This window comes from Cyprinus carpio, chromosome A16 (genome assembly GCF_018340385.1).
Source record: "Cyprinus carpio isolate SPL01 chromosome A16, ASM1834038v1, whole genome shotgun sequence".
Classification (NCBI taxonomy): Eukaryota; Metazoa; Chordata; class Actinopteri; order Cypriniformes; family Cyprinidae; genus Cyprinus; species Cyprinus carpio.
In genome coordinates, this window is record NC_056587.1 from 1,603,082 (window position 1) to 1,630,665 (window position 27,584).

Consider the following 27,584-nt stretch of genomic DNA (forward strand, 5'->3'; position numbering starts at 1 on the left):
CGCATGCGCAGTCCAGCAGCCCTCGTTCATCGCGACCCGAGAGCCGCAGTGATGCCAGTAACCCTCTAGGATGCTCGATACACGGATGGGTTTATCACCGTCTGTTTCAGCCACATGTCTTTAAGCGGATCCGGTTAAATCTGGTGTTTGTAAAAAGGTGTTTTCCGCGGCACGGAATAACGGGATCGCGCGACCTTGCGCTGAATGTCATTAGAAAGGGGCTTTAATCTCGCTACGGTAAGAACGGAAATCATCATTACCGCACGGGCTTACGAGACTAAATGTCAGTTCAAGGCTAAATCTATGATATTGGCTGGATGAGATGTGTTTTAGGGATGTAAGAGGAGAAAGAATGTAACCGCAGGAATATTTGGCGTCTTTTGCCGCATCGGCGCGTTTGCGCGATTGATCCCTGATTGTTGCATCGCATCTCTCATAACCTGGCGTCGTTCAGTTGAACTAATAAAATCCGTCTTGGCTCTTCTAATGGTGGGTTTGGGAGAGGCTGTGATGGGGGTCTGCCAAATAGAGATGGCGTTTGATATTCAACCACATATTTACCCGCATCTTTCATACAGTTACACTTCAGTGATGCGCGCGCGTCTCTCTTTATCAATAATAAGGCGTTTGTCTTTATAATAATTCAGATGGTGTTGGGCAGATATGTGCTGACACGTGCTGTTCTGGTCTTTGTGCTGAAATACACCCCACCTCCTCACCCTCCCCATCATAATGAAATCCTTTCCCAGCCCCACCTCCTCATCTCACCATCATGGTATTAAAGCTTCAGCACATGGCTGTCCACTGTGTTCTTACCACTTATCTTTCTTATGTGTTCTCAGACCATTAGGATTTGAGTCTCAGCGATGGAGATTATAAAGCATATAATCAACGACACAGTCGAATTCTACAGATGGAGTCTCACCATCGCAGGTAACTGGTCTTCACTTCTGTGACCTGAATGTGATTCATGATATCCACGGCAGCGCTCCGATTAAATAAACCCGGGGGCAGAAAAGTCTCCAGCTCTGGCCTGTTATTAGGTTTTCCCATGAGGCAGATACTGCAGGCTTCACTTTTGGTGAACAAAAGCAGATTTTAAGATTCAAATAAATGTAAATCATGGAAACTGTGTAATGCTTGCCATTATTGATCAGACTTAACGATAAAGGTCCTTTATTGGCATCGATGGTTCCATGAAGAACCTTTAATATCCATGGAACCTTTCCATTCCACAAAAGGTTCTCTTCACACTTAGAAAAAAAATGGTTCTTGTAAGAAATGTTCATTGAAGGGTTCTTGAGGGAACCCAAAACGGTTCTTCTATGGCATCAATGCAAAAAAAGAAATCTTGATAACACTTTAGTTTAGGGACCAATTCTCACTATTAACTAGTTACTTATTAGCATGCATATTAGTAGCATATTGGCTGTATATTAGTACTTATAAAGTATATGTTAATGTCTTATTCTGCATGAGCATATTTTAAATCCCTTACTCCTTAAGACCTAAATTTAACAACTACCTTAATAAGTATTAATTATCAGCAAATTAGGGGTTTATTGGGGCAAAAGTCATAGTTAATAGTTAATTAATAGTGAGAATTGGTCCCAAAATTGAAGTGTGACAGATGCCTTGATCCTAGGCACAATTTCCAAGCAATGACCACCACCAAAATTGTGCTTCCTGAATGTATATATATATATATATATATATATATATATATATATATATATATATATATATATATATATATATATATATATATAAAACACATTCTTGGGAAACAATTCACACTAATGAATACTTAGACTACTGAACACTTAAGTTTGTCTTTATTTTATTTTTTATTTTTTTATTATTGTGCACAGCTATCAAGAAAACAATTTTGAGTTTTGGAATTGTACTTTAGTTTATTAGCAGTGTTTTTAAAATGCAAATCTTAAGGCCTGTTCACACTAAGGATGGTAACAGTGACTATATTTAATGTTGGTTTTAGTATAAGAGTGAAGAGACTTAGATGGGTTGTCATAATGGAATTGATTCAATGTTTTGTTTGAGTATGTGCATGATTGTGAAGTTATTTTGTGTGAATTGTTTGTATGTGTACTAGTGTGATGATACATGCCTACAAAACCATCCCTATCAGAATTAATTTCTAAAATTAAGGACCACAATGGATATGAGTTAATGCAACTTTATTATGTTATCCTTGACAAAGAAGTTGTAAAGCAGCTGTATTGCTACTTTAATGTCAAATAAACTCATAACGATAACTATTATAGCATCCACATCAACAGATGATATTGTTCTGTTTATTGTAAGTGTATGCGGCAGTTTTGTTGTCTGCTGCTTTAAATGCACAAGCTGTTTAAAGCACATTTAGTGCTGATTGGCTGTCAGTGTTTTTAGCATTCATCAGGTGCGAATAAAACACTTTCGGAAAGTCACTCCTCTGTGTCATTATCATTAAAGCTCTGATGTGAACTTTGCTGTTCTCATATAGAATGATCATTTAAACTTTATAGTTGAGGTTATCATTATAGTTACTGATGTGTGTTTGTAGACAAGCGTGTGGAGAAATGGCCATTGATGGACTCTCCGCTCCCCACGCTGGCCATCAGCTCCTCGTACCTGCTGTTCCTCTGGCTGGGGCCCAAGTACATGCAGGGCCGAGAGCCCCTCCAGCTGAGGAAGACCCTCATCCTCTACAACTTCAGCATGGTTGTCCTTAACTTCTTCATATTCAAAGAGGTGAGCGCACCCAAACTCCCAGCCTCCCAGAAAATGGCACTATTTACCCGTTTTACTATTTACAACTAAATGTCACTTGTTTGCTTAGTTTTAATATTTCATTTGTTTTATTGTTTTTTATTATTCATAAATTTTATTTAGATTTTTTATTACATTGCAGTACAATGTAAAAAGCGGTGACCTGCAATTAGAACTTTCAAGAGATATTTCTACCTGATTTAACATATTTAAAATAGTTTTGGTGGTATAAATGAGCGTATTTAGGTTGATTCGACAATATTAAATGTAAAGAAAACCAGCTAATCTAGATGTTTCCATTTTGATTTCAGTGTAGCCTTTAAGTTTTAGTTTTCATCTCTTATATTTGCCTATAATGAGAACACCTGAGTTTATAAGAAACTACATATTGATCAACACCAGAACACTGCAGACCAGTGCTGTCCATTAAATGTGCTATAAATGTACCATCACTCCGGGTATTTATGATTCAGCCATATTGACTTCATTTGGACAGAAACACAGAATGTCTCAGACTTGAGAAATGAATGAAATCAGACCAGAAAATCAGAAAAATAATGTTGTTTTCTGGTTTAATCTTATTTTAATATTATTGTAATGCACATTCATAGTTTTGGTTTCTTGCTCATTCTTTTCATAACTCCCATTTCTATTTCTATTTTGAGCCAAAAATGAGTTGCTGAAAATGTGCATGATGTAGATGGATTTGTTTCTTCATGGGAACAGATTTGTAGAGATGTAGCATTGCATCAATGTCTCAGCAATGGATGCTCTGCAAGTGAATGGGTGCCGTCAGAATGAGAGTCCAAACAGCTGATAAAAACATCACAATAATCCACAAGTAATCCACAGCACTCCTGTCCATCAGTTAACATCTGGAGAAGACAAAAGCTGAAACAAATCCAGCATTAAAACGTTTTTAACTTCAAACCATTGCTTTCAGCTAAAATATGAGTCCATAATCCTTAAAATTGCTCTTTCCAGTGAAAAAGTCTGGTTTGAATCAGGAGAGAAATCTGCACAAATCAAGCACCGTCTAAAAGCAAAAAACAGATTAATACAAATCCATGGCTGGATTTTAAAGAGACAGCAGGAGATTTTCACTGGAGGAAGCATTATTATGGATTATGAATAACGGTTTGAAGTTAAAACTGTCTTAATCATAAATTTGTTTCTCGCAGTGATTGGGTGTTTTAATTCTCAAGACATTAACTGCTGGACTGGAGTGCTGTGGATAAATTGTGATGTTTTTATCAGCTGTTTGGACTCTCATTCTGACGGCACCCATTCACTGCAGAGCATCCATTGCTGAGACACTGATGCAGTGCTACATTTCTACAAACCTGATGAAGAAACAAACTCATCTTGATCTCAGATGGCTTGAGGGGGAGCACATTTTCAGCAATTTTTTTTTTTTTGGGTGAACTAGTCCATTAACATACACCTTTTATTTTATTTATTTATTTATTTTTTTTGCCAGTTTTTATTTCTTAAGCATAAAGAGGAGAAACTAACGATGAGGAATTGTCCTTTACATCAATCACATGAAAGAGTCCAAACGTCTTGTATTTCAGCTCTTCCTTGCAGCGCGAGCGGCCAACTACAGCTACATCTGCCAGCCTGTCGACTACTCAGACGATCCCAATGAAGTGAGGGTGAGTCTCTGTCCCAGACTGTGCTCTGAAACCAGACACGCAGTTCTGCTCTCCAGTTACTGGCCCAAACGTGTTACTGGAGCAGGAAAGCCGGGGAGTTGGGTTCCACTCACACACACCATCTGACTTTCACACTCAAATACTAGCGGATTCATTTCAGCATCATTTACAGTTCCTGAGTTAGGATGCAGAATTGTCATTTGAATTTGAAACAGTAGTTTTAAGAATTAAGCATTTTCAGCATAATTTACCCATCATGATGTTAACACACAACATATTAAGTATTTCCAGAAAGATGAGATGATAATATTAATTAATTTGTTATGCTGTATTGCACAGGGAATGATTGATGACTGTTGATACTTTTAACCGTAAAAAACATAGTTTAGAGAAATATGTGTAATCAGCTGAGAAAATATATATCACAGGATAAATAGGCATAATTAGTTGAAAATAATTATGGAATTATTTTTTGTTTAGTTTGATTCCCCAATTGTATAATTTCTTTGAATTCTTGCTGTCATTCCAATTCAACATCATGATTTTTGATGTGATTAAATTTAATCATAATTTTGTGAGTTATATTAGGATTAATGATATCTGATTTTTTTTGTATATGTTTTTAAAAATAGTAAAAAAAGTGCGTTTATTAATTGCTCTAATCAAAAATCGTGTTTTTCAGTTTAAACCTGTTTTGTTCAGTTTGTCTAATAGCAAATAACACTCCCCATAGAAAAATAAAATACTGTGGCTTTTATGAATTAATTATAATTTTTTTGTTTGTATTTAACAGAAAATATGATGCATTTTAAAAAGACATCCCAATAAACTGTTAGGGTGTTTCATATTTGTCTTTGTAAACTAAATCAGAGAATTTGTAATAAAATGTTTTTAGTTTTATCATAAGTGAAAATTCTGCTTCAATATTATAGTTAATTTAGCTTTTGTTTATGGGGAAATTAAATTGCAAAAGGCCAAAAAACATATTATATTGACCTACATTTAGTAACATTATGGCTTTTGTCTAAATAAATGAATGAATGAATAAATTAATTAATACAAAAATAAATTAATTGAATGGTATGAATGGTATATGGCAAATGTGCAATCTACTAAAAATATATATGTATTTTTAATTAATATTAAAAGTTTGAACCAAAGCATAAATATAATTTTAAAAAAAAAAAAAAAACTAATACATTTGGTTGTAGCATTTTTTAAAAAGTTGGTCTAATGTATAATTTCTTTCAGTGTGCTTCACAAAGAATGTAAGAGTTCCTCTATAATGCACTTGAATGAACGCTGCAGCTCCGGAAGTCTTTCTGACGCGCGTCTCTGGTCTTGTGATGGCAGGTGGCAGCAGCTCTGTGGTGGTACTTTATTTCTAAAGGTGTAGAGTACCTCGACACTGTGTTCTTCATCTTACGCAAGAAGTTCAACCAAATCAGCTTCCTGCACGTCTATCACCACTGCACCATGTTCACTCTGTGGTGGATCGGCATCAAATGGGTCGCCGGGGGACAGTGTAAGCATCATAAACACAGAAACACACCCTCAGATCATTACAGAAGCATACTGTGCATTTTATGAAAAACATGGAAGTATCTGTTACCACACAACAACAATTCTGACACAGATCTGTCCAGAACAACATCATCATAAGTAGTCCATACAACAAATGTGTGATTAACAGATCGTATTGTAACGTTTTCCACTCATACTACATGGAGTGAACGTGTATTTCTCTCTTCCGCAGCGTTCTTCGGGGCTCATATGAATGCAGCCATCCATGTCCTGATGTACTTGTATTATGGGCTGGCCGCATTCGGTCCGAAAATACAGAAATATCTGTGGTGGAAAAAGTATCTGACCATCATTCAAATGGTAAATGCTGACATTTTACAAGCATAAAACCGTGGATATTTTGAGAACGATGTGGAATTTAAGGGTGATTCTGCAGTTACGGGAACTTTAGAAAGAAAAAAAAAAACTGAATCAGTGACGGATAGATTATAGTAGCATTATATATCAAAGTGTCTCTTTAATTAATTAATTAATTAATTATTCACATTTTTATACATTTCCAGAATTTCACAATTTTTTTTTTTTTTTGCTTTTGTTTTAACCTGATAACATTTCCTTATGTAATATATTTATTAAAATGGTTCTTCTTTGCACACAATAAAATGCATATTTTCCATTTATTTGGTATTTACAGTATGCATAGAATTTATAAAAAAGAAAAAAAAAATATCAACTGTTGTCAATACTGCTGCCATTACCATCATACTATAAAGCATTTTATACAACAATTCAGTTTTCCCAAAAACATTTAAGCAAAGTGATAGTTTAAACATCAGAAATGTCATTAAGTTTATCTTCAATAGCTTTATTATGTCCAGCATGTGACTAATCACTCATTCCAGGACATGTTCTTAATGCTTTACTATAGATAGGCAGCACAACTGTGTTCAACATTGATAATAATCAGAAATGTTTCTTGAGCAGCAAATCATCATATTAGAATGATTTCTGAAGATCATGTGACACTGAAGACTGGAGTAATAATTGACTGTAATGACTAAACCAGTGATCAGTCTCATCAGTTATGTTGTATGTTCTTCCTCAGATCCAGTTTCACGTCACCATCGGCCACACGGCTCTGTCTCTGTACTCCGACTGTCCGTTCCCTAAGTGGATGCACTGGTGTCTGATCGGATACGCCCTCACCTTCATCATCCTCTTCGGGAATTTCTATTACCAGACGTACCGCCGCCAGCCCCGCCGCGAGACCACGGCCAAACCCGGCAAAGCCCTTCATAACGGAGCCGCCAACGGAGCCCTGAGCTCCAGTAACGGAAAGACGGACGAGAAACCGGCCGAGAGCGGCAGGAGAAAGAGGAAGGGCAGAGCGAAGCGTGATTAAAACGGCTGGCAGGTTAAAGATCAGGAGCTGTTCGCACGCCTGCAGTCAGTCACTAATTGTTATGAACAAACGAGGGAGAAAAATGAGCCTAGATGTAGAGAGACTGAACAATATTCTTCCTTACCGTCCAATTCACCCAAAAATCATTTACTCACCCTCAAGTTGTTCTAAGCCTGTATGAGTTTCTTTCTTACGTTAAACACAAAAGAAGATATTTTGAAAAACGTTAGTAACCAAACAATTGACGGACGCCAGTGACTTACTAAAATACTGTGGAAGTCAATGGCTACCGGCAACTGGTTGAGGAGAGTAAATGATGACAGAACGTTTTTTTTCTTTCTTTTGTTGAACTATCCCATTAAGTGTAGCACATTGTTTTTTATGTATCTGCCTTTTTTACATTGCTGTCCTAATGCCAGAGAAGACCCACGTCTCATCAGTGTTCGATGATTATAAGAAAGACTTTAAGATATCAGTGATTTTCCTTCATTTATTATAGTGAGGTCTAAAAGTCCACTAGTGGCGTTTCTTCACTGATTATATTATCAGCAGGACAGTACGAGTGAAAAGTTGAGTCAGAATTGTAGATGAATGTCTCCAGCATGATTTGAGATCCAAAAAGCATCTTGGATAAAGAAAATGACCATCTGAGTCACATGATCAGTGACACTCGTTTACTTGCAGTACATCTGATTAGTCACGTTGTGCACAGTCTGAAATGTTTCATTTTCATTTTACAGACTTTGGGACCTCACTGTATATCGGTTATTTGTAAAGCATATTTAAGTGTCTGTTTATTTGAAGCGTTCATGTTTCATGTCAGTTGTTTAGCTGCTGGCAGGATATGTTACCATCGGTCCTGTACTTTAAACGGATACCGTGCAGCTTCAGCTTCTCAGAATTAAGCATGCAGCGTACCAAGGCCAATGACTGAGAATATACATGTATACTGTGTTTTTGTTCAGAATCAGTCAAAGCTCCAACATGAATGACAGGAAAGATAAACGTCAGTTCAGTGCTTCTGCAGCCTGGCTTTGAAATAGATCAGATATCAGACCAATACTGATCTTTTAGAAACTGATATGGCTAGGACGGATGCATCATGCATCAGCATCTGAAGTGTCTCATGGGATAAAATAGCTTTTAGTTTTATTGGGAAGTGAACACATCACATCATCTGAACTAAACAGGATTGGGAAATGTTTGTAGCTACAATACTGCATTGTGCATAAATAAAGTCTTAGGCTCCACGTCATTGTTTTTCATTACGAATAGTTCCTGAAGTGTATCATGTGTTTTGTCTTGAATTTTTGTAATGTTGTATATCCGGTGCAATTTTGTACATTGTGCTTTTAAAAACGCAATGATCATCAACTGCTCGTTTTCTTTTCAAATGACAGATAAACATTGCTGTATGTAAAAATAAATTAAATGCCAATGCATAGTCACTGTTATCAGACGCTTCATTTCCCAGAAAGCCTCTCATTCTCCCAGCGAATCATGAGCCAGGGAATGTGTGGTCGGCATGACATTTCAAGCAGCATCTTGCCTCGTAATATGTGACTCTGGAGCACAAAACCAGTCTTAAGTCTCTGGGGTATATTTGTAGCAATAGCCAAAGAATACATTGTATGGGTCAAAATTATAGATTTTTCTTCTATGCCAAAAATCATTAGGATATTAAGTAAAGATCTTGTTCCATGAAGATATTTTGTATATTTCCTACCATAAATATATCAAAACCTAATTTTTGATTAGTAGTATGCATTGCTAAGAACTTCATTTGAACAACTTTAAAGGCAGTTTTCTCAATATTTAGAATTATTTTTTTTTTTATGATCATAACAAACAATACATCAATGGAAAGCTTATTTATTCAGCTGTCAGATGATATATAAATCTCAATTTCAAAAAATTAACCCTTAAGACTGGTTTTGTGGTCCGGGGTCACATATGTGGTACTTAAAAATATTACACTTTTGTGTGTAAATGTTATTATTATGAACACTTATTATTTGAGACACTACATGGAATATGTGTTTTTTATAAAATAATTGGACCCCCATGAGTGTTTTTAACTATTACTAACATCTACATTAATAATTTGACACAATGCACTTTTGTGTACATACATGTTTTTATATTGTACTTACTGTATGTTTTAAAAATGATTAAATATAGGCCAATACATTTAGGCAAAAGTCTTTTCAAAACAAGGTTATTTGTCAACCCACATATGATGCTCATTAAAGGAAGAAAAAAAAGAAACATGTAACCTTTGCAGAAAGATCAGTGCATTTCAATGGTGTCTTTTCTTCTTTGTGGCTGTATTCCGTGGGCTAACATGAATGTTGCTTTTCCTTTCCCAGTGGAGGCCTCTTCTGCTGAGCTCTCTCCTCTCCTGCTCTGTTTCCGGTCTGATTTCCGCTCCAACCCCTCACTCCCTCATTCACAGAGCAGCAGCGTCTCTGGACCAATCAGAGCTCCGCCTCTCCTCCTCCTCGCAAAGACAAAGGTTTCCATGGTAACGGTACACACCTGCTCTCTGACTGATGGGACTCACCATCTGCTCTTCCTAACGAGTGTCTGATGCTTTAATGTGACGCTTTCATTCAGCTGCTATCAGAAGAAAGGGGTTATGACACGTGACGATTCCAGTATTAATGACTCTTCTTTTGATGAAGTGTACAAAACACACGCCATGAATATTTGAATACAGATTTATATATCTACACTGAAAAAAATTATAATATAAAAAAGAATATTATATGTAGTATTATGAGTATAATATATATATATATATATATATATATATATATATATATATATATATATATAATATATATATATATATATATATATATATATAATTTAAAGACTTGCAGATTCTCTGTCTGATAGAATTTTTAAAATCACAGAAATTTACTTTAAAATTCCCCTTTCCATAAACACACCCATTTCATAGACAAACAAAACAGCTCTCTAGAAGGCAAGCCAAACACAGTCTGACCGTCCAAACTCAATAAGAGATCATGTGACTGTGGAAGCAGACGGGCGTCTCTGTTCTCTACAGCTCTCGCTCTGATTCTCCACGGATGCCGCAGTAATGTGATCCTCTTCCTGTCTGTCGGACACTCAAATTATCTTTTTTTTATTATTATTCCTCCCATCAGAAAGGCGTTGTTCAGTTCAGCCACGAATAGCAGCAAAGTCCTGCAGAATGTGGAAAACAAAGAGAGAAGGAGATCACAGAGACAAACATGTATACAGGCATGAAGTACCAATGCTCTGCTGTTGAAAAGTGTGGGGTCAGCTTGATTTTCTTTAAAGAAATTAATACTTTCATTCAACAAGGATTCAATAAATTGATCAAAAGTGACAGTAAAGAATATAAATGAAATGAATCACAGTTTCCACACAAATATTATGCATCACAACTGTGTTCAACATTGATAATAATCAGAAATGTTTCTTGAGCAGCAGATCATCATATTAGACTGATTTCTGAAGATCATGTGACACTGAAGACTGGAGTAATGTTAAAAAGGCCCGCTGTAAATGAGCTTTTATTTTGAAGTTTTCTGGTGATCAGACAGTGTTTGAATGTGATGTCATCGTAGCTACCTAAAGACACTACGCTCCGCCCATTTCCAGCAGGTGGCAGTGATTAGTGTTTGGTAGAAATAGCCTGCACAGAGTAGGTGAAAGCAAATGGACTCAAGGCTTTTCTGAAGTGTTGGTGTTGTGTGCGTATATGTTAGATGAACCAAGTAAGTTTATTTATGTACTTCAGCTTTTGATAGCTGTGACCCTTCTGAATTTTAGTTGATATTCATTGTTTAAGGGTACTTTAAATGCAATTACTGGTTGTCATCACACATTATATGTAGGTTTTCATTTTAAGTGTATTTTGTTCTTTTATGAATTTACCTACTTTATTTGATTTGTTTATACTATATTTGTTATATCTTTTTTGGACCTACTGATTTGATTTGTTATATCTTTTTTAAAGTCCTAGTTGTACTGTCTGCAATGGAGATGCATGTCTGCACATTACGTGCTCAACATTTATGGAATTGTTGTGAAGAAATAAATGCATCAAGGACTCAGGCAACCCCCCAACTGGTTTAGTTGTACCAGTTAGATGTTTTCCACAGGTTAGTCATCAGATGATGTTCCTGTTGAGCGGCCCAGGAGACAATCATCTCTGCCTGCACACTTGCAGGATTATGACTTGACTGGCTACAATATACAAAGATCCTTATCACCACCTAGCTATTCCCATAAATCCCCCTGTGCCGTGTCACCTGAGGAGGATGTCAGGATGGACACCCCACATGTAGCAGCACATCATAGTGATTATCACAGTCCTCAACAGTGGTATATAGCAGATCGATGGGATCAGCAGGTGGAAACCTTGAGAGAAGAAAATGCTGATTTAAGGAGACAACAAAGGGGCCTGATTACTACAGTTCAGCAGCTGAAGGAGGAAAGAGATGATCTTAAGCAGGCCAACGCCAAGTTTACATCTCAGATCTCTCAACTACAAGTGGAGGTGAAACAATTGTTAAGTTGGCAGAATCAGTCACAGCCTCCTCTGGCATTGTCTACCTTTCCTGTACCTTGTCAGTCCAAAGCCCTAGACCGCCCTAAACCAGTTCCAGCCCCAAGAAAGCCAAGAGTAGCTGAACCTGTAGCAAATTCAAACTATGCCCAAGCCTCTCACAATGCATCGCAAGATAGTAGTTCAGCAGAAAGTGTGGAGAGCTATGAGGGTTCAAGCAGTCAAGAAAGTTTGTCCTCTTCTGTTGAGGGCATGAGAAATCTGTCCCTGAGCTCATCCAGGAAGAAGAATGTTAATACCAGTCCAGCAATTGTTAGACAAATTTGTCAGAGAAAGAGTGGAGGAACTCAAGCCAAGAATGTAAGAAGTTATGTTCGCTCTGCATCTCCACAATATTCTTCCAGACGGCACATCTTGTCTTCTAGGAGCAAGAGAGGGCACCACCACTCTCCGAGTCCAACTTCTGACCAGGAAAGAGTATATCGTGGCCCTACTCCTACAATTCCTGACCTGATTTACCCAAACCCCAGAGAGTTTGCACTATTTAAGATTGCTTTAGAAAACATTCTTCCAGCTGATGCTACAGAACGCTTTAAATTTCATATCCTGCTAGAACATCTCAAGGTTGAAGAGGCTCAGTTAATTGCTGAATCTTACAGCAGTTCACGTCATCCTTATACCAACACTATGGATGCCCTCAATAAACAGTATGGCCAGCCACATCAGTTAGCACTACAGCGCATAGTGGAATTGATGGATGGGCCCAGCATCAGCACTGGAGATATTAAAACTTTTCGAATGTATGCTCTGAGGGTGAGATCTTTGGTGGGAATGCTGAGACAACTAGGTAAGCCTGGCATGGTGGAATTAAGATGTGGCTCGCATGTGTCCAAACTTCTGAGTAAGTTGCCACATGATCTGCGTAGCAGTTTCAGAAGATTTATTTATCCATTAGACGTGAAGATTCCAACCCTCCTTAACTTAGCAGACTGGTTAGAATATGAAATCCAAGTGCAAGAAGATTCCACAAGGTATGTAAGCCGTTCGGGCAGAGGATACTCAACCAGTTTGTCCAGGGATATGTCAAGGAGGGTGAAATCATTCAACAAAGGGACAGAAGTTCTGCTTGGCACAGAGAAATTCCCTTCATCACCACCACATTCCTCAGCTGTTACTGCTAAGATCACAAAGGGGAAAGCTTACTGCCCTTATTGTGATAACAATAAACACACTTTGAATAACTGTGTAAATTTCTCTCAACTTTCCAAATCTCAGAGGCAGAATTGGATCAAGGGGCACAACCGATGCTGGTGCTGTGGACGGGGCCATAGATCAGAGTGTAACCTTAAAATGCGCTGCAAAACATGCAATGGTCGTCACTTGCTTGTTCTTCATGATGTTAATATATGGAACAAGGAGAAAGTAGTGGAAAGAGAAGATCCATGTACTAGCCCTGTCTTGGGGGAGGCTGCAAATGAGGTGTTATTCATTGACAAGCCCCCAGGAAGTCGTAAGGTACTGTTGAAGATATGTAAAGTGATTCTAAGAAATGGAGATCGATCGATGAATGCTTATGCCATTCTGGATGATGGCTCCGAAAGAACCATCTTGTTAGATACTGCAGCAACCCAGCTGAAACTGAAAGGTAAGCCAGAGGACTTGCCCCTGCGCACTGTCAGACAAGAATTAAAGGTCCTGCATGGGGCGGCTGTTTCCTTTAACCTTTCACCAGCCTGCCAGCCAAACAAGATGTATCGGATCAATGGAGCATTCACTGCAGCGGAGTTGGGGCTTGGAGTGCACTGTTATCCTGTCAAGGCTTTACGGAAAAGGTACCGTCATCTTAAAGGACTTCCCCTCCAAGAAATTGAAGCTGCTCATCCAGTTTTGCTCATAGGATCTGACTGCCTTCATTTAATTACCCCGGTTGAGCCAGTTCGCTTGGGTCCACCAGGGGGTCCTGCTGCAATTAGGACTCTCCTTGGATGGACTATGCAAGGACCAGTTCAAGCGTTGCAACATCTTCTTAGAGAGCAACAGTGTCTGTTCACAACAAGTTGGTCACCCTCTGCTATGTTGCATGAACAAGTTGAAAGACTCTGGCAACTGGATGTCCTTCCTTGGAGAGATGAGAAAATGAATACTCGATCTGTACAAGACCAGCAGTCAATGAAACTACTGGAACAAAGAACTTCTAGAGTTGATGTTGATGGGATTAAGCGATATGCTACCCCACTGCTAAGAGTCCAAAATATGCCCCCTCTTTGTGCACCTAAAGAAGCAGTGATGCCTCAGTTAAGAAGTCTAGAGCGGCGTCTCAGTAAGTCCCCTGAGCAAGCAGCTATCTACCAGGCTGAGATTAAAAGACTGGAGCAGGCAGGCTATATTGCTGAATTGCAGTCAGGAGCAGAAGACACTCAAATAAGTTGGTATATCCCACATCACATGGTTGAACATAATGGAAAACATCGGGTGGTTTTCAACTGTTCTTTCCAGTTTCAAGGGAACAATCTCAATGAATTGTTACTTCCAGGGCCAACACTGACTTCTTCATTACTGGCTGTGCTACTAAGATTCCGGGAGCACTCAATCGCTATCAGTAGTGACATTAAAGGAATGTTCCACCAGGTTAGACTCCTTCCAGAGGATCGGCCCCTTCTCCGTTTCTTATGGAGAGATCTACGAAGAGAAGTGGAGCCTAGAATCTATGAATGGCAAGTTCTTCCCTTTGGGACCACTAGTAGCCCATGTTGTGCTGTTTTTGCCTTGCAGAAGCACATCCTGGAGAATAGTCAGCCTGGTGAAAAGATACTTGATGCCGTACTGAAGACGTTTTATGTTGACAATTATCTTCAAAGTCTGCCTTCTGTAGATGAAGCAAGGCTCATGGTAGACCAGCTGCAAAGTGTTTTAGCAGGGGGAGGATTCGAACTCAGGCAATGGGCCAGCAATACACCCTCAACCATTAGTCATCTACCAGTGGCATCCAGATCTGACAGTGCTGAGCAATGGATTGCAAAGGGTAATGCCATCAACCATGAATCAGTGCTTGGACTTCAGTGGAACTGTGAAACTGATACCTTGTCCTATAAGCTCCGTGCTGTAGAGTGCAGAGAGGTTACCATGCGCAACATCTATAAAGTGCTTGCTAGCCAATATGATCCTCTCGGCTACATCATCCCATATACCACACGTGCAAAGGTAATAGTACAGCGATTATGGGAAAAGAAGAGGGACTGGGATGATCCTAAACTACCTGAGAATTTAGTCAATGAGTGGAACAGGTGGGCAGGAGAGCTCAGTAATCTACAAAAGATAGTCTTACCCAGATGCTATTGCAGTGCACCAAAGGATGATGTTTCAAGCCAGCGTGAGATCCATATCTTTTGTGACGCATCCGAGAGTGCCTATGGGTCTGTCGCCTATCTTCGAACAGAAGATCAAAAGGGAGAAGTGGAGATCACCTTCATAGTGGCCAGATCAAGAGTGGCTCCTAAGAAACGTCTGTCAATACCTCGTTTAGAACTATGTGCAGCCCTGACAGGGGCCCAGTTAGCAAAGATCCTGCAGAATGAATTGACTTTGCCCATTCATCAAGTTTTTATTTGGTCTGATTCCACCACAGTTTTGACCTGGATTAAATCTGAATCCTGCCGATTCAAGGTTTTCGTTGGTACACGAATAACAGAGATTCAGGACCTTACCAGCTGCTGTGAATGGTGCTATGTGCATTCAGAAAGTAACCCTGCTGATGACATCACTCGAGGTAAAAGGCTGGCAGAACTAGGGCCACAAAGTCGTTGGAATACGGGACCAACATACCTTCAACTCAAATCTGATCAGTGGCCGGTTCCACCGCCATCCTGTTCCATAGCTGGTGATGAATTGAGAAACTCTACATTCTGTGGTCTGACTAATACTGTACTTCGTTTGTCTATCCCTGATCCAAGCCAATTTCTGACCTTCCAAGATTTATTGACTGCAACAGTAGAATCTCTTGGGGAACATGGGATCAATGTATCAGCTGAGGACTTTCGACAGGCTGAAATGGCTATCCTTCAGCAAGCTCAAGGGGAAAGCTTTCCTTCTGAGATGGCACAGCTTACGGCAGGGAAACCACTACAGACCAACAGTCGACTGCTTTGCCTCGCCCCCGAACTTGAAGCTGCAAGTAAACTCTTAAGGATAGGAGGTCGTCTTCGCCGCTGTGAAGAGATTGAGCCTGAGTCAATGCATCTTATTGTCCTTGATCCCCGGCATCCAGTCACTACCCTTCTCATTAAGGACTATGACACGAAGCTATTCCACCCAGGTCCTGAGAGAATACTGGCGGAGATGCGTAGGAAATACTGGATTCTTCGGGGTAGGGAAGCAATCCGACGTTATAAGCGCAAAGGTTGTCCAGTGTGTCAGAAGTTTCGCAAAAACCCACAGATACCCAGGATGGCAGACCTGCCTCCCGCCAGACTACGTCTATTTAAACCTGCCTTCTATTCTACTGGCATTGACTGTTTCGGGCCATATTCCATAAAGATTGGACGTAGAAGTGAGAAGCGCTGGGGTATTCTATTCAAGTGCATGACTACACGTGCTGTGTATATTGATCTTCTCCCAAGACTTGACACCGACTCATTCCTGATGGCCCTCAGACGATTTATAGCCAGACGTGGGAAACCTTTTGAGGTTTTATGTGATCAAGGTACTAATTTTAAAGGAGGGGAAAAGGAGCTGCATCGGACATATGTTGAACTAGTTCCGGAGCTTCAGGAACAACTTGCCAGTCAGCAGATTATATTTCGTTTCAACCCGCCTCATGCCCCACATTTCGGTGGGTGTTGGGAAAGGGAAATTTGTTCCCTGAAACAGGCTCTACAGGTCACTCTGGGAACTCAACCAATAACAGAGGAAACCCTTTAAACTGTGCTCATCGAGATTGAAGGGATTCTAAATTCTAAACCCCTGGGTTATACATCATCCAATGCCTCTGATCCAGATCCTATTACTCCTAATTCACTTCTTATGGGGCGGCCTGATTCGTCTCTTCCTCAAGTGATGTACCCCCAAAGTGAACTGTTGAGTCGACGTCGTTGGCGTCATAGCCAAATTATAGCAGATCACTTTTGGAAGCGGTTTATCAAGTTCTATTTGCCTGGTCTTCAGACTCGCCGAGAGTCACCCGATATCAAGGTGGGAACTACTGTTATGATTGTGGACCCTCAATTTCCCAGGGCCCTATGGCCCATTGGGCAGATCTCTCAAGTATTCCCTGGGTTTGACAATAGAATCAGGACTGTTGAAGTGAAAGTTAAGGACAAGTCTTATGTGCGACCTGTGGCAAAGGTTGTACAGCTACCTGCGATACCAGATTGAAATTGACTTGCCTTTTTATAATGTACAGATTTCCTCATTCTTTAGAAATCTGGGGGCGGCTGTTAAAAAGGCCCGCTGTAAATGAGCTTTTATTTTGAAGTTTTCTGGTGATCAGCCAGTGTTTGAATGTGATGTCATCGTAGCTACCTAAAGACACTACGCTCCGCCCATTTCCAGCAGGTGGCAGTGATTAGTGTTTGGTAGAAATAGCCTGCACAGAGTAGGTGAAAGCAAATGGACTCAAGGCTTTCTGAAGTGTTGGTGTTGTGTGCGTATATGTTAGATGAACCAAGTAAGTTTATTTATGTACTTCAGCTTTTGATAGCTGTGACCCTTCTGAATTTTAGTTGATATTCATTGTTTAAGGGTACTTTAAATGCAATTACTGGTTGTCATCACACATTATTATGTAGGTTGTTCATTTAAGTGTATTTTGCTACCTTCTTTGTATGAATTTACCTACTTTATTGATTTGTTTATACTAATTTGTTATATCTTTTGTTAAAGACCACACACGGATGGAAACACCAATGTAATGTCTGCACTTACGTGCTCAACATTTATGGAATTGTTGTGAAGAAATAAATGCATCAAGGACTTAAACCTGCATCTTTATGTCTCTTACCGGACATCTGTGGTGGACTAGTCCCCCCACTGGCAACCCCAACTGGTTTAGTTGTACCAGTTTCCTATAAGTAATGATGCTGAAAATACAGCTGCGCATCACAGAAATACATTACACTTTAACAGAGATTCACATATTTTAAACTATAATAATATTTCAGAATATTACTATTTTTACTTTATTTTTGGTTGAAAAAATGCAGCCTTAGTGACCCCAAATTTTGAACGTAGTGTGCACACAACAGTGTGTTTCTGTCAATTGGTGTGAATTGCTCAGAAAAGCACTGTTTGAGAAATCATTCATGTCTGTAGCAGACACAATGCAGGAGGAGTTCCTTAAAGGGATAGTTTAAACTGTCATTAATTTACTCACTTACCTCAGTTTGTTCCAAACCTGTATGAATTTCTGTCCTCCAATGAGCACAATAGAAGATATTTTGTAACCAAATAGCTTCTGGTCCCCATTCACTTAGTATTTTTCAATAGTATTTTTTTTTCTCCATACTATAAATCAGTGGGGAACTGTTCGGTTACCGACATTCTTAAAAAATATCTTATTTTGTGTTGAACAGTAGAAAGAAACTCATACAGGTTTGGAACAACATGTGGAGGAGTAAATGATGACAGAGTTTTCATTTTTGGGTGAACTGTCTTTTTTCAGTTCATATAGTTGGTTTATGCGAAAATTAAAAACACCATTCTCTAATTCAGTCTTATGGTTGCACATTTCATCATTATAGACTCCCTGCTGTGAAACACCCATCCATTGCACTGAACAGACTCATCGCTGATGCGTTCTGCTAATGGCAGCAATCAGAAACCTTGCCCTACGTTTCCCAGCTGCTACACGACCTGCATTCAGATACCAGCTGGACAGAGAGGGTCACGTCTGTCCACCCCCACCCTCTACACATATAAAAAAAACACACACACACAAAAAAAAAGAAAAAAAAAAGAGAGGGGGGGGGGAGAGAGAGATGTATTATTTTTTTTATTATGTAATTTAATCTCTGAGATCAATTCAGAGTCTTACATCATGCATAAACAAATGTGCTCATGTTAATGATTTTGACAGTGCATCATTAATGCATGTAAACAATAAGTCAGTGACTGAAAGCAGGTCTTATGATCTGTCCTGTAGGGCGGTGTGACCGAGAGCAGAGCACGACAGAGACTGTGGCAGTGAGTGTTAGTGATGTCGTCCCAGATGGTGTGTGATGATGGAGACTATGGGTGGAGCTCAGCTGTATTGATCTCACCTCAGCTCACCCACAGCGCTGACATCATCTGCCAACTACAAAACCACACCCCAAAACATTCAGATTAATTATGAAAGTTGAAACTGGTTTTACAAAGTCACTGGATGTAAAAATCAAGAACTTACGCATGTTTTGTAAAAGAGCAAAAATGCAGTTGTATGCTTTATCTTTTTATCTTTCTTGAGAATATTCCCAAGAGGCAAGCCTCACCCCCCCCCCCCCCCCACCCCCCTTTTACATTTCCTTTTATAAATAATAACAAGCTGTATTTTTCTGTGTTGAATAAATTGATCTAAATACAGATAGATAGATAGATAGATAGATAGATAGATAGATAGATAGATAGATAGATAGATAGATAGATGTAGCTCGAACGCCTCTGATGCTCGAGACTCCGCCCCTCGGTGACGCGTGAATATTGATCAGGTTTGATGGTGTTTTTTGGACGGTCTACACTGCCATTATTGTTTGCCCGCACTATGAAGATGAGAAGATGAGCTGTGAAAAGGTAAGGATTGTGTTCGTCTGTTATTATGGGGTGTTTAAGTGTGTTGTCTGTGCGTCTGTTGCTCGGATGGGCCAAAAGAAGGGCTTGCACGATTCGTTCACCTTGGAAAGGTTAGAAGAAAATACCTCGCCGCGACGACAACATTAAACCCCGATGACAGAAATAAAGTCTGGGTTTACATGTAACTGTAGAATCTAAGATGGACATTTTAACAGTAGCCTTAGGCTAACATGAATGTAACAGTATTGAACGAGTCTGTTGCTTTAGCAGTGTCTCTGCATATAGCTGGTAATAATTCATGATGCTTCTATATTTGAGTCCCAGCTGCTGCTATGATCGATGTCTTTGTTATTTTATATTTGTTTTCCCGTCCAAATGACTCGTCATTGAATATCACTCGGGCCTATACACTGAAGAAAAAAAATGTTTCATTCATTGCCATAAGGGCAAGTTTTTTATTTTTATTTGGCTCAAGTTAAAAAATATAGAAGTGAATCATTACCCTACATTTTTTTTTTAATTGGTATGGAAAATAATCGGTAGAGTGAAAGAAAGTGCAAATTAAAAAGACGCGGGCCTGAGAAAATAGTCTGTCTGTCTTGATTTTATCAGTGGCTTACTGTAAATGTGTACGTGGAAAAGAGGCCTGTCTGAGCAGCTGACAACATCTGATGATGATCTGCCATTATACCATCCTCTGACTTCAGACGAATCAATCAGGTCGACACCCTTACGAATGCACTGACATCTTCAAACCTGTTACACGAACAAAATAATACGAGACAAAGATATTTCCCCATTGATGTCGACATTAAAGTGGATTATTTGGTGATGGGTTGGGCCCACTGCTGGGAAATCCGTTTTTTTAACATGCTGGTCATTGTTCCTGCTAGACCAGCTGCCAGATGGTTTTTAAGCTATTTTTATGAGGGTATGGTCCACTACAGATGACTAATATTGAAACGTTTCAGCTGCATGCAGGATAAAATGGATTACGCACACGTGAACTCGCACAGATGACAGAATGGACATGAAGCAGCAGCGCGCATCCTCGCCGGCCAGATTCAAAGACTCGCCGTCAAAAGCGGCGTCCAAAAGCGCGTCTGGCAAAGCCGGCGCGTCAAAGAGCGGCGGTAAGAGCAGCCGCAGTAACTCCCCGGTCACCGTCCACACCGGCAAAGAGCGACACGCGGCCAAAGGCGCGGCAGCTGTCCACGCCAGTGGTGCTGAAAGCCCGACTCTGAGGAGGGCGGAGAAGAGCAAGAGCATCGAGGAGCGCAGCAGCTCCTCTGAGGAACCCCACGCCGCCGACGAGTTGGGCCTGGGGTCCGATGCTGCTCGGGTGGTGTCCGATCAGCCGAGCTCCTCGAAGTCCTCTCAGGGCAAAAGAGAGACCGCGAGAGCCGACGGAGGGAAGCAGGCGGCTAAGAGCGCTGTGGGATGCGGGCCGGGTTTCTGGAGGGAGGGGTGCTTGCAGTCTGAACTCATACAGTTTCACATGAACAAAAGCTTGAAGAAAGAAAGCGGCATGCCAGCGAAGACGGCCACGGAGCCGCAGCTGCCCCCCGCGGACGCGCACCGGCCCTCGGAAGCCTTACCTCCGCCGAACCAGGAGCTGGAGGAAGAGATCGAGAAACTGGAGGACGAGAACGAATACCTGAAGGTACACTGTTAAAGAATTAGTGTGAAATTACAGTATATTCCAGGCTAATAATTGCATGACTTTCAGAGTGTGTCTTCTCTCGTATCTAACTGCACTCTCAGAAATGTCTTGTGAACAAAGAGCATCATACTGTTTTGAAGGCATCCATGATACAATGCAGCATGAGTAGATCATGCTATAGTTTTTTTATTTATTTTTAAATTCTTGCTGGTTTTATTTATGCTATTTAAAGTTTTGGTTCACTTTTAGCAGTTTGTGTTGTTGGTTTATGTTGTAAGTGTTGTTTTTATTTGTTGAGTATTGTTGTGTTTTTTTTGAATTTTTTCTGGTTTCTTCACTATTGTGAAAGATCCGTCCTCAAATAGTTATGTATATGAAATAAGTTATTGATTAATCTCCATTCTTAAATAATGCTAAAATAAAATCTTCATGTTCATGCTAAGAATAGTTTGACTATCTTAAATTCAGACAATTAGCTTATTTCATATTCTAGCTTGTCATCAGATGCTTTAATTGTCACACTTATGACATGATCAGAAATTTGCATCATTCTGCATTTGTAAGAAAATGACCAGCATGCATTGATTTCACAGTACATTTCTAACAACAGTAATATATTGTAAAAGAATACTCTTTAATCCTGTAAATTCCTGGTAATTTCTTACAGTGTAGGATGAGAAATGTGGCTGGAGATAATGGGTTCTATTAAATATTTTTAAATGAAATAATGAAATTGTAATGAACATGCTTTCAGTTCTGAATTAAATTGATTTAGGTATTTTTAAGGCCATCCTGAGAAGAAAGAAGAACTATTTAAAAGTAGTTTGGCATAAATACTTTTTTATTTTTTAAAGGATAATTAATACGAATTATCGAAAGAAAATATAATTAATGCTTGAAGCGTTGTTGTTTTATCATGTGACAAGAAAAAAAATTAATGACTGTGATTCAACACTACAAAAAAGTGTATAATTTACTTTGAAACCATTTTCACTCAGATATTGCTAGTAAATTTCACAATTACAAAAAACAGACAAATAAGACATTGAATTAAATGTGAAATTAAAAGTGAAATTTTTAAGTATAAAGACTAAAATGCTATTTGTCTTATTAACAACTTAAAAATCATTTTTAGAGTGAAATGCAGTAAGTCTCAGATAATTTGGCCTTTTTTATATTTACATAACAGATTAGTTCATGTATGACTGCAAAGAACAAAACAAAAACAAAAAACCTCCGATATATCTATATAACAATATCTGTGTTAAAAATACTTTGATGACATGTACAAATACTGTCAGACTGCATGATTAGAAAATATTTTTACTTTAAAAATATGTTAATATCATATGTATTCAAGGTCTAAGATGAATACTATTCTCTTAATGATAACAGTAACACCACAGTTAATATATCCAAACTATTGCTGAACATGCAATAAAGGTTTTTTTTTTTTTTTTTTTTTTAAACAGAATAAATACGTTTGCATTTCTGACAATTGGCTCCAACATTTTAACAAGATTTTTTGATGACCAACATTAAATTATACATATTAAATATAGTTACATATTGTAAGCAAACACGACTGACATGTGAACTTGTGATTTATTAGCATGAAATTGAAGAAATGCGAGCAGAGATGGATGAAATGAGGGACACGTTCTACGAGGAAGACGCCTGTCAGTTGCAGGACATGCGGCGTGAGCTGGAGAGAGCCAATAAGAACTGCAGGATCCTTCAGTATCGCCTGCGAAAGGCAGAGAGGAAGAGAATGCGATACGCAGAAACAGGTGAATTTGACGGGGAACTGCTGAGGAGCCTGGAGCAGGACCTAAAGGTAGAGTCAAATCCTCAAGGCAAACTATAATAATGCATGTAAACAAATAATGCACAGGTCAGATATGACGTTCTTCACTTTGCTGCCAGACTGTACAAAAGTCTAAAAACCACAATCACAAAACAAGAATGAATAAAACAGTGACAGTAAAAAGAGAACAACATCTCTAAAATGTTCATTCCTCTGCCAGGTGGCCAAGGATGTGTCTGTGCGTCTGCACAACGAACTGGAGAATGAGGAGGAGAAACGAACGAAAACAGAAGAAGAGAATGAAAGACTGAGGCAACAGCTGATTGAAGTGGAGGTGACCAAACAGGCTTTACAAAATGAGCTGGAAAAGACCAAAGAGGTGAGAGTGTCTGGAAGTATACAGATGCCAAACTAAGCCACTTTCAGTGCAATGAAAAAAAAAGGTATATAATTAACCTTTTTAAACCATTTTCACTCTGAAATTGCTAGTAAATGTCACAAATTACAAAAAAGGCATATGAAATTTTAAGTAGAAAGACACACACACACACACACACACACACACACACACACACACACACACACACACACACACACACACACACATATATATATATATATGCAGATACATCAAGCATCATTTGTTTTGAGAATACAGATACTTTTTGTATAGATAATGAAGTTCCATCATATTTATTTCCAATTTATTGCAAATTATGAACACACAATGATATTTCTGTCAGCTCTCTCTGAAACGAAGAGGAAAAGATGTACAGAAATCAGAGAAGAGGACTCCACAAACCCTAACAGTGGTAAGAACAATGTTGTTTTCATCCAGAGCCTTCCCTTAGCTCCAGCAGAAGAGCAAGGTGTGCATGTGTACCTTGAACAGCGTTGCCAGACCAGGTTGATGATTTCCAGCCCAAAACATTCACTGCCAAAATAATGTGATAGAATTCTATTGCCATGTCAGCCAAGATTGATAAGGAATGTATAACCCATAAATGAAATAGTGACAAAAGTAAAATTAGAAAAATGAATCAATTTCAAACAGATCAAAACATGGCAAATACAGTAAAAGAAAAAAATAACAAAAATGTTTCTGCCCAAACATTTAGAAACTATTACAGTATGTAAAATGAACGGACCTTAACCCTTGGAAACACACACACACACACACACACACACACACACACACACACACACACACACACACACACACACACACACAAACATCTCTTTCAATGTCAACAGCAAAAACAAGCCAATTCAAGTGAAGACAAAAAAGCAGCTCGCGTTTTGGGTCATGCACACACTAAAACATTTGTGTTCAAAAAATTTACAACAACTACAATAATGTGCTTATACCTTCATATTGTTCTTTAACTTCAAACAGAGCAAAAGTTGGGTTCACTCTCCCACTGTATACAACTTATATTTATGCCACTTTGGCATAGCCATCACTTGACTATACGGCTACAAGCTTTATTAATTGCATGATGACTGATTGGATGGTGTACATGAACACCAAGGGTTCGTTTGTTAACCAGTTTGCCAGTAAAATCTAAATCATAAAACCAGTGTTGGGGAAAGTTACTTTTAAAAGTAAAGCATTACAATACTGCGTTACTCCATAAAAAAAGTAACAGATTGTGTTATTTTTTTTATGGAAAGTATTTCATTATGTTACTTTTACGTTACTTTTTTTACTTTGCATAACTTTTTTGGCCTGGGCTTGCTTAGTTGTTTTTAAAAAAAAAAAAAAAAACTTTTTCAGTATCTTTGCCAACTGTAAAGGTCCTTTTACACCCTAAGTGAAATGAATAAGCCTCGGGCTAAAGGAAGTCCCAATCCCACTCCCAATTTCTCTCAACACATGGACAGGAGAGCTGTCAGTGAATAAACTGGAAAACACAGTAACTTGCATTACTTATTTGAAAAAGAAACTGTAATAGTAATGCGTTACTTTACTTGTAAAAGTAATCTGATTACGTAACTTGCATTACTTGTAATGTGTTACCTTCAAACCCCACCAAACTGATCCCAAACAAGCCCAAATTTTGTCCACCCGTCTAAAGCAATTTTGAACAGCACAATAGAATATAAAAACGGCAATCTGGCAACGCTGACTTTGAATGTAGTGTGTGTAGCTTTGGATAAATGTGGCTGCCAAATGCATGAACGTAAATGAGCATAACACTCTTTCATTCACATTAATGCATGAACAATCTGAAAGCATATTAAACACCCATTTCAAAAGCATGTTTTCTTCTACAGGAGGAAAATGAAGATCTGAAATGCCAGTTGGCCTTCATCAAAGAGGAGGCTATCTTAATGCGAAAGAAGATGGCTAAGATAGACAAAGAGAAGGACCGTTTAGAGCAGGAGCTGCAGAAGTACCGCTCCTTTTACGGTGATGTAGACAGTCCTCTCCCTAAAGGTGAGGCTGGAGGTCCTCCAACCACCAGAGAGTCCGAGCTGAAGCTGCGTCTGCGGCTGGTGGAAGAAGAAGCCAATATATTAGGCCGCAAAATCGTGGAGCTAGAAGTGGAAAACCGCGGGCTGAAGGCAGAGCTGGATGACATGCGCGGGGATGAGCTGTCTGGAGGGACAATGGACCCCTCATCCAGAGAGCAGAGCGAGGCACTGTCCGAACTCCGGCAGCAGCTGCAGTTAGTGGAGGACGAGGCTGAGCTTCTGCGCCGCAATTTGTCTGATGTGGAAGAGCAGAATAAGAAGATGACCAACGAGCTCAACAAGCTCAAATACAAGGCCGGGTCACACGAGGGATCGCGCTTTAGCAGCGGAGCGGTCGATGGAGCGAAAGTTGAAGCTCTGCAGGAAGAGCTGAAAGCCGCTAGGCTGCAGATCAACGAACTGAGCGGGAAAGTGATGCAGCTGCAGTATGAAAACCGTGTGCTGCTGTCCAACATGCAGCGCTACGATCTGGCCTCTCATCTCGGCATCCGCAGCAGCCCGAGAGACAGCGACGCAGAGAGCGACTGCAGCCGCAGGGAAGGCGACGACGACTGCTCTCGGCTTACGCCGCATCGCAAACGTGAAGGTCCCGTCGGCGGAGAAAGCGACTCCGATGAAGTCCGCAACATCCGGTGCCTGACTCCCACTCGCTCTCTTTACACCCCAGAGGGACGGTTTTTATCCAGAGGTTTCAAAGACCGCCAGCAGATGATCGATATCCGCATGGAGGCAGAGAGATTGAGCAGGACCATCGACAGACTCATCGCTGATACCAGCACCATCATCGCAGAGGCTCGTGTCTACGCCACCAACGGAGAGCTGTTCGGAAGAATGGATGACGATGACGAGGGCGGTCGGATACGAGAGCACGAGCTGCTTTACCGCATCAATGCTCAGATGAAAGCCTTCAGGAAGGAGCTGCAGAACTTCATCGACCGCCTGGAAGTCCCGAAACCAGAAGACCGAGAAACTGAAGAGCCTCTGTCAGTAAGTGCAAGTAAACACAAGACTTACCCAAGAAATAGCTGACATGAAATGAACATTCTATCATTATTTAATAAGTCTCATAATGTCATTCTGGCCCTGTATGGCATTTTTGTGTGTTTTTTTTTTTTTTTTTTCACCAAAGAAGATATATTAAAAAATAATACTACAGGTTTATTATAATCACATTACAATCACACTTAATGACTAACTTAAGTATTCATATTCATTAATTGTCAAGTATTTTTGTGTGAAGAACAGACTGAATTTTAATTTGTTTATATTCACCAAAAATCTTTGCATTATGACATCAAATAAAATATAGCATCAGGTTTGACCTCGATATTGTTTGCATGATGTTTGCAGATCAAATCTGGCATTTTGATATGACAGTTGTGGTGGAGAACGGGATTTTTAGAAAATAATGACTTCAGTTTTGGTCTGTTTGTTTGTCTTGGTATAAAATGCATGATTAAAAAACAAAACTGCACAAGCATTTGTTAACATTTAAAAATAAATAAATAAATAAATAATTCAAAACAGCAGTCAAACTTTAGTTTGGGGACCAATTATCACTATTAACCAACTATTAACTATGATTTTGCCTCAATAAACTCCTTTAGGTATGGGGTTTAAGGATTAAAGCATCTAAAATCTGGTTATGCAGATGAGTTACTTTCCTCCAAAAATTATGGTTTGTTGCATGAATGAATTTAAAATGTACTTTTTTTCTCAATAATCTTGAACATATGTAATAAATATTTCACTCTCTCTCATATTTCCTCCTCCATTTTGATATCAACCCAGATGTTTCAACCGATTATTTTGCTTATTCTCATCCTTGTCTTATTTTCATCTTTATCGTACGCCACTATTTTCAAGCTAGTCTTTCTTTTCACTCTTTTCTTTGTTCTGTAAACTTCATTTTTCATTTATTTATTCTATAGTTTTGCTACTTTCATTCATTTCTTTTT

General features: G+C 39.2%; 3 protein-coding genes across 5 annotated transcripts; all 3 read left to right on the forward strand.

The window, feature by feature from the left end:
• On the forward strand, positions 1 to 8,807 carry LOC109098404 (elongation of very long chain fatty acids protein 4-like). Its single transcript, XM_042771974.1, has 7 exons — positions 1 to 237; positions 843 to 933; positions 2,567 to 2,754; positions 4,347 to 4,427; positions 5,781 to 5,952; positions 6,184 to 6,311; positions 7,057 to 8,807. The coding sequence occupies exons 2-7, from the start codon at positions 867 to 869 to the stop codon at positions 7,351 to 7,353; spliced, it is 933 nt and encodes a 310-aa protein (XP_042627908.1). The 5' UTR covers positions 1 to 237; positions 843 to 866; the 3' UTR covers positions 7,354 to 8,807.
• Positions 8,808 to 14,736: 5,929 nt separating this feature from the next.
• LOC109062537 lies at positions 14,737 to 17,965 on the forward strand. Its single transcript, XM_042771975.1, has 2 exons — positions 14,737 to 17,579; positions 17,795 to 17,965. Exon 1 carries the CDS (start codon positions 14,804 to 14,806, stop codon positions 16,832 to 16,834), a length of 2,031 nt encoding a protein of 676 aa, XP_042627909.1. The 5' UTR covers positions 14,737 to 14,803; the 3' UTR covers positions 16,835 to 17,579; positions 17,795 to 17,965.
• Positions 17,966 to 19,544: 1,579 nt separating this feature from the next.
• LOC109098403 (protein SOGA3-like) lies at positions 19,545 to 27,556 on the forward strand. Of its 3 annotated transcripts, none has more exons than XM_042771979.1 (7): positions 19,545 to 19,678; positions 20,650 to 21,341; positions 22,954 to 23,178; positions 23,369 to 23,527; positions 23,892 to 23,960; positions 25,426 to 26,613; positions 27,418 to 27,556. In XM_042771979.1, exons 2-7 carry the CDS (start codon positions 20,703 to 20,705, stop codon positions 27,526 to 27,528), a joined length of 2,391 nt encoding a protein of 796 aa, XP_042627913.1. In that variant the 5' UTR covers positions 19,545 to 19,678; positions 20,650 to 20,702; the 3' UTR covers positions 27,529 to 27,556. The 3 variants fall into 3 exon arrangements, with proteins under 3 accessions (XP_042627913.1, XP_042627914.1, XP_042627915.1); XM_042771980.1 differs by having other exon boundaries at positions 19,586 to 19,678; positions 20,291 to 21,341; XM_042771981.1 differs by lacking the exon at positions 19,545 to 19,678 and having other exon boundaries at positions 20,231 to 21,341.
• Positions 27,557 to 27,584: the final 28 nt, after the last annotated feature.

Bases quoted from the DNA above. Each gene is read 5' to 3' on its own strand.
- LOC109098404 (XM_042771974.1), top strand. From the start codon at position 867: ATGGAGATTATAAAGCATATAATCAACGACACAGTCGAATTCTACAGA. The intron at 2,755-4,346 runs GTGAGCGCACCC...CTTGTATTTCAG, and splicing joins ACTTCTTCATATTCAAAGAG to CTCTTCCTTGCAGCGCGAGC. The intron at 4,428-5,780 runs GTGAGTCTCTGT...TTGTGATGGCAG, and splicing joins ACGATCCCAATGAAGTGAGG to GTGGCAGCAGCTCTGTGGTG.
- LOC109062537 (XM_042771975.1), top strand. From the start codon at position 14,804: ATGGTAGACCAGCTGCAAAGTGTTTTAGCAGGGGGAGGATTCGAACTC.
- LOC109098403 (XM_042771979.1), top strand. From the start codon at position 20,703: ATGGACATGAAGCAGCAGCGCGCATCCTCGCCGGCCAGATTCAAAGAC. The intron at 23,179-23,368 runs GTAGAGTCAAAT...TTCCTCTGCCAG, and splicing joins GCCTGGAGCAGGACCTAAAG to GTGGCCAAGGATGTGTCTGT. The intron at 23,528-23,891 runs GTGAGAGTGTCT...TATTTCTGTCAG, and splicing joins AGCTGGAAAAGACCAAAGAG to CTCTCTCTGAAACGAAGAGG.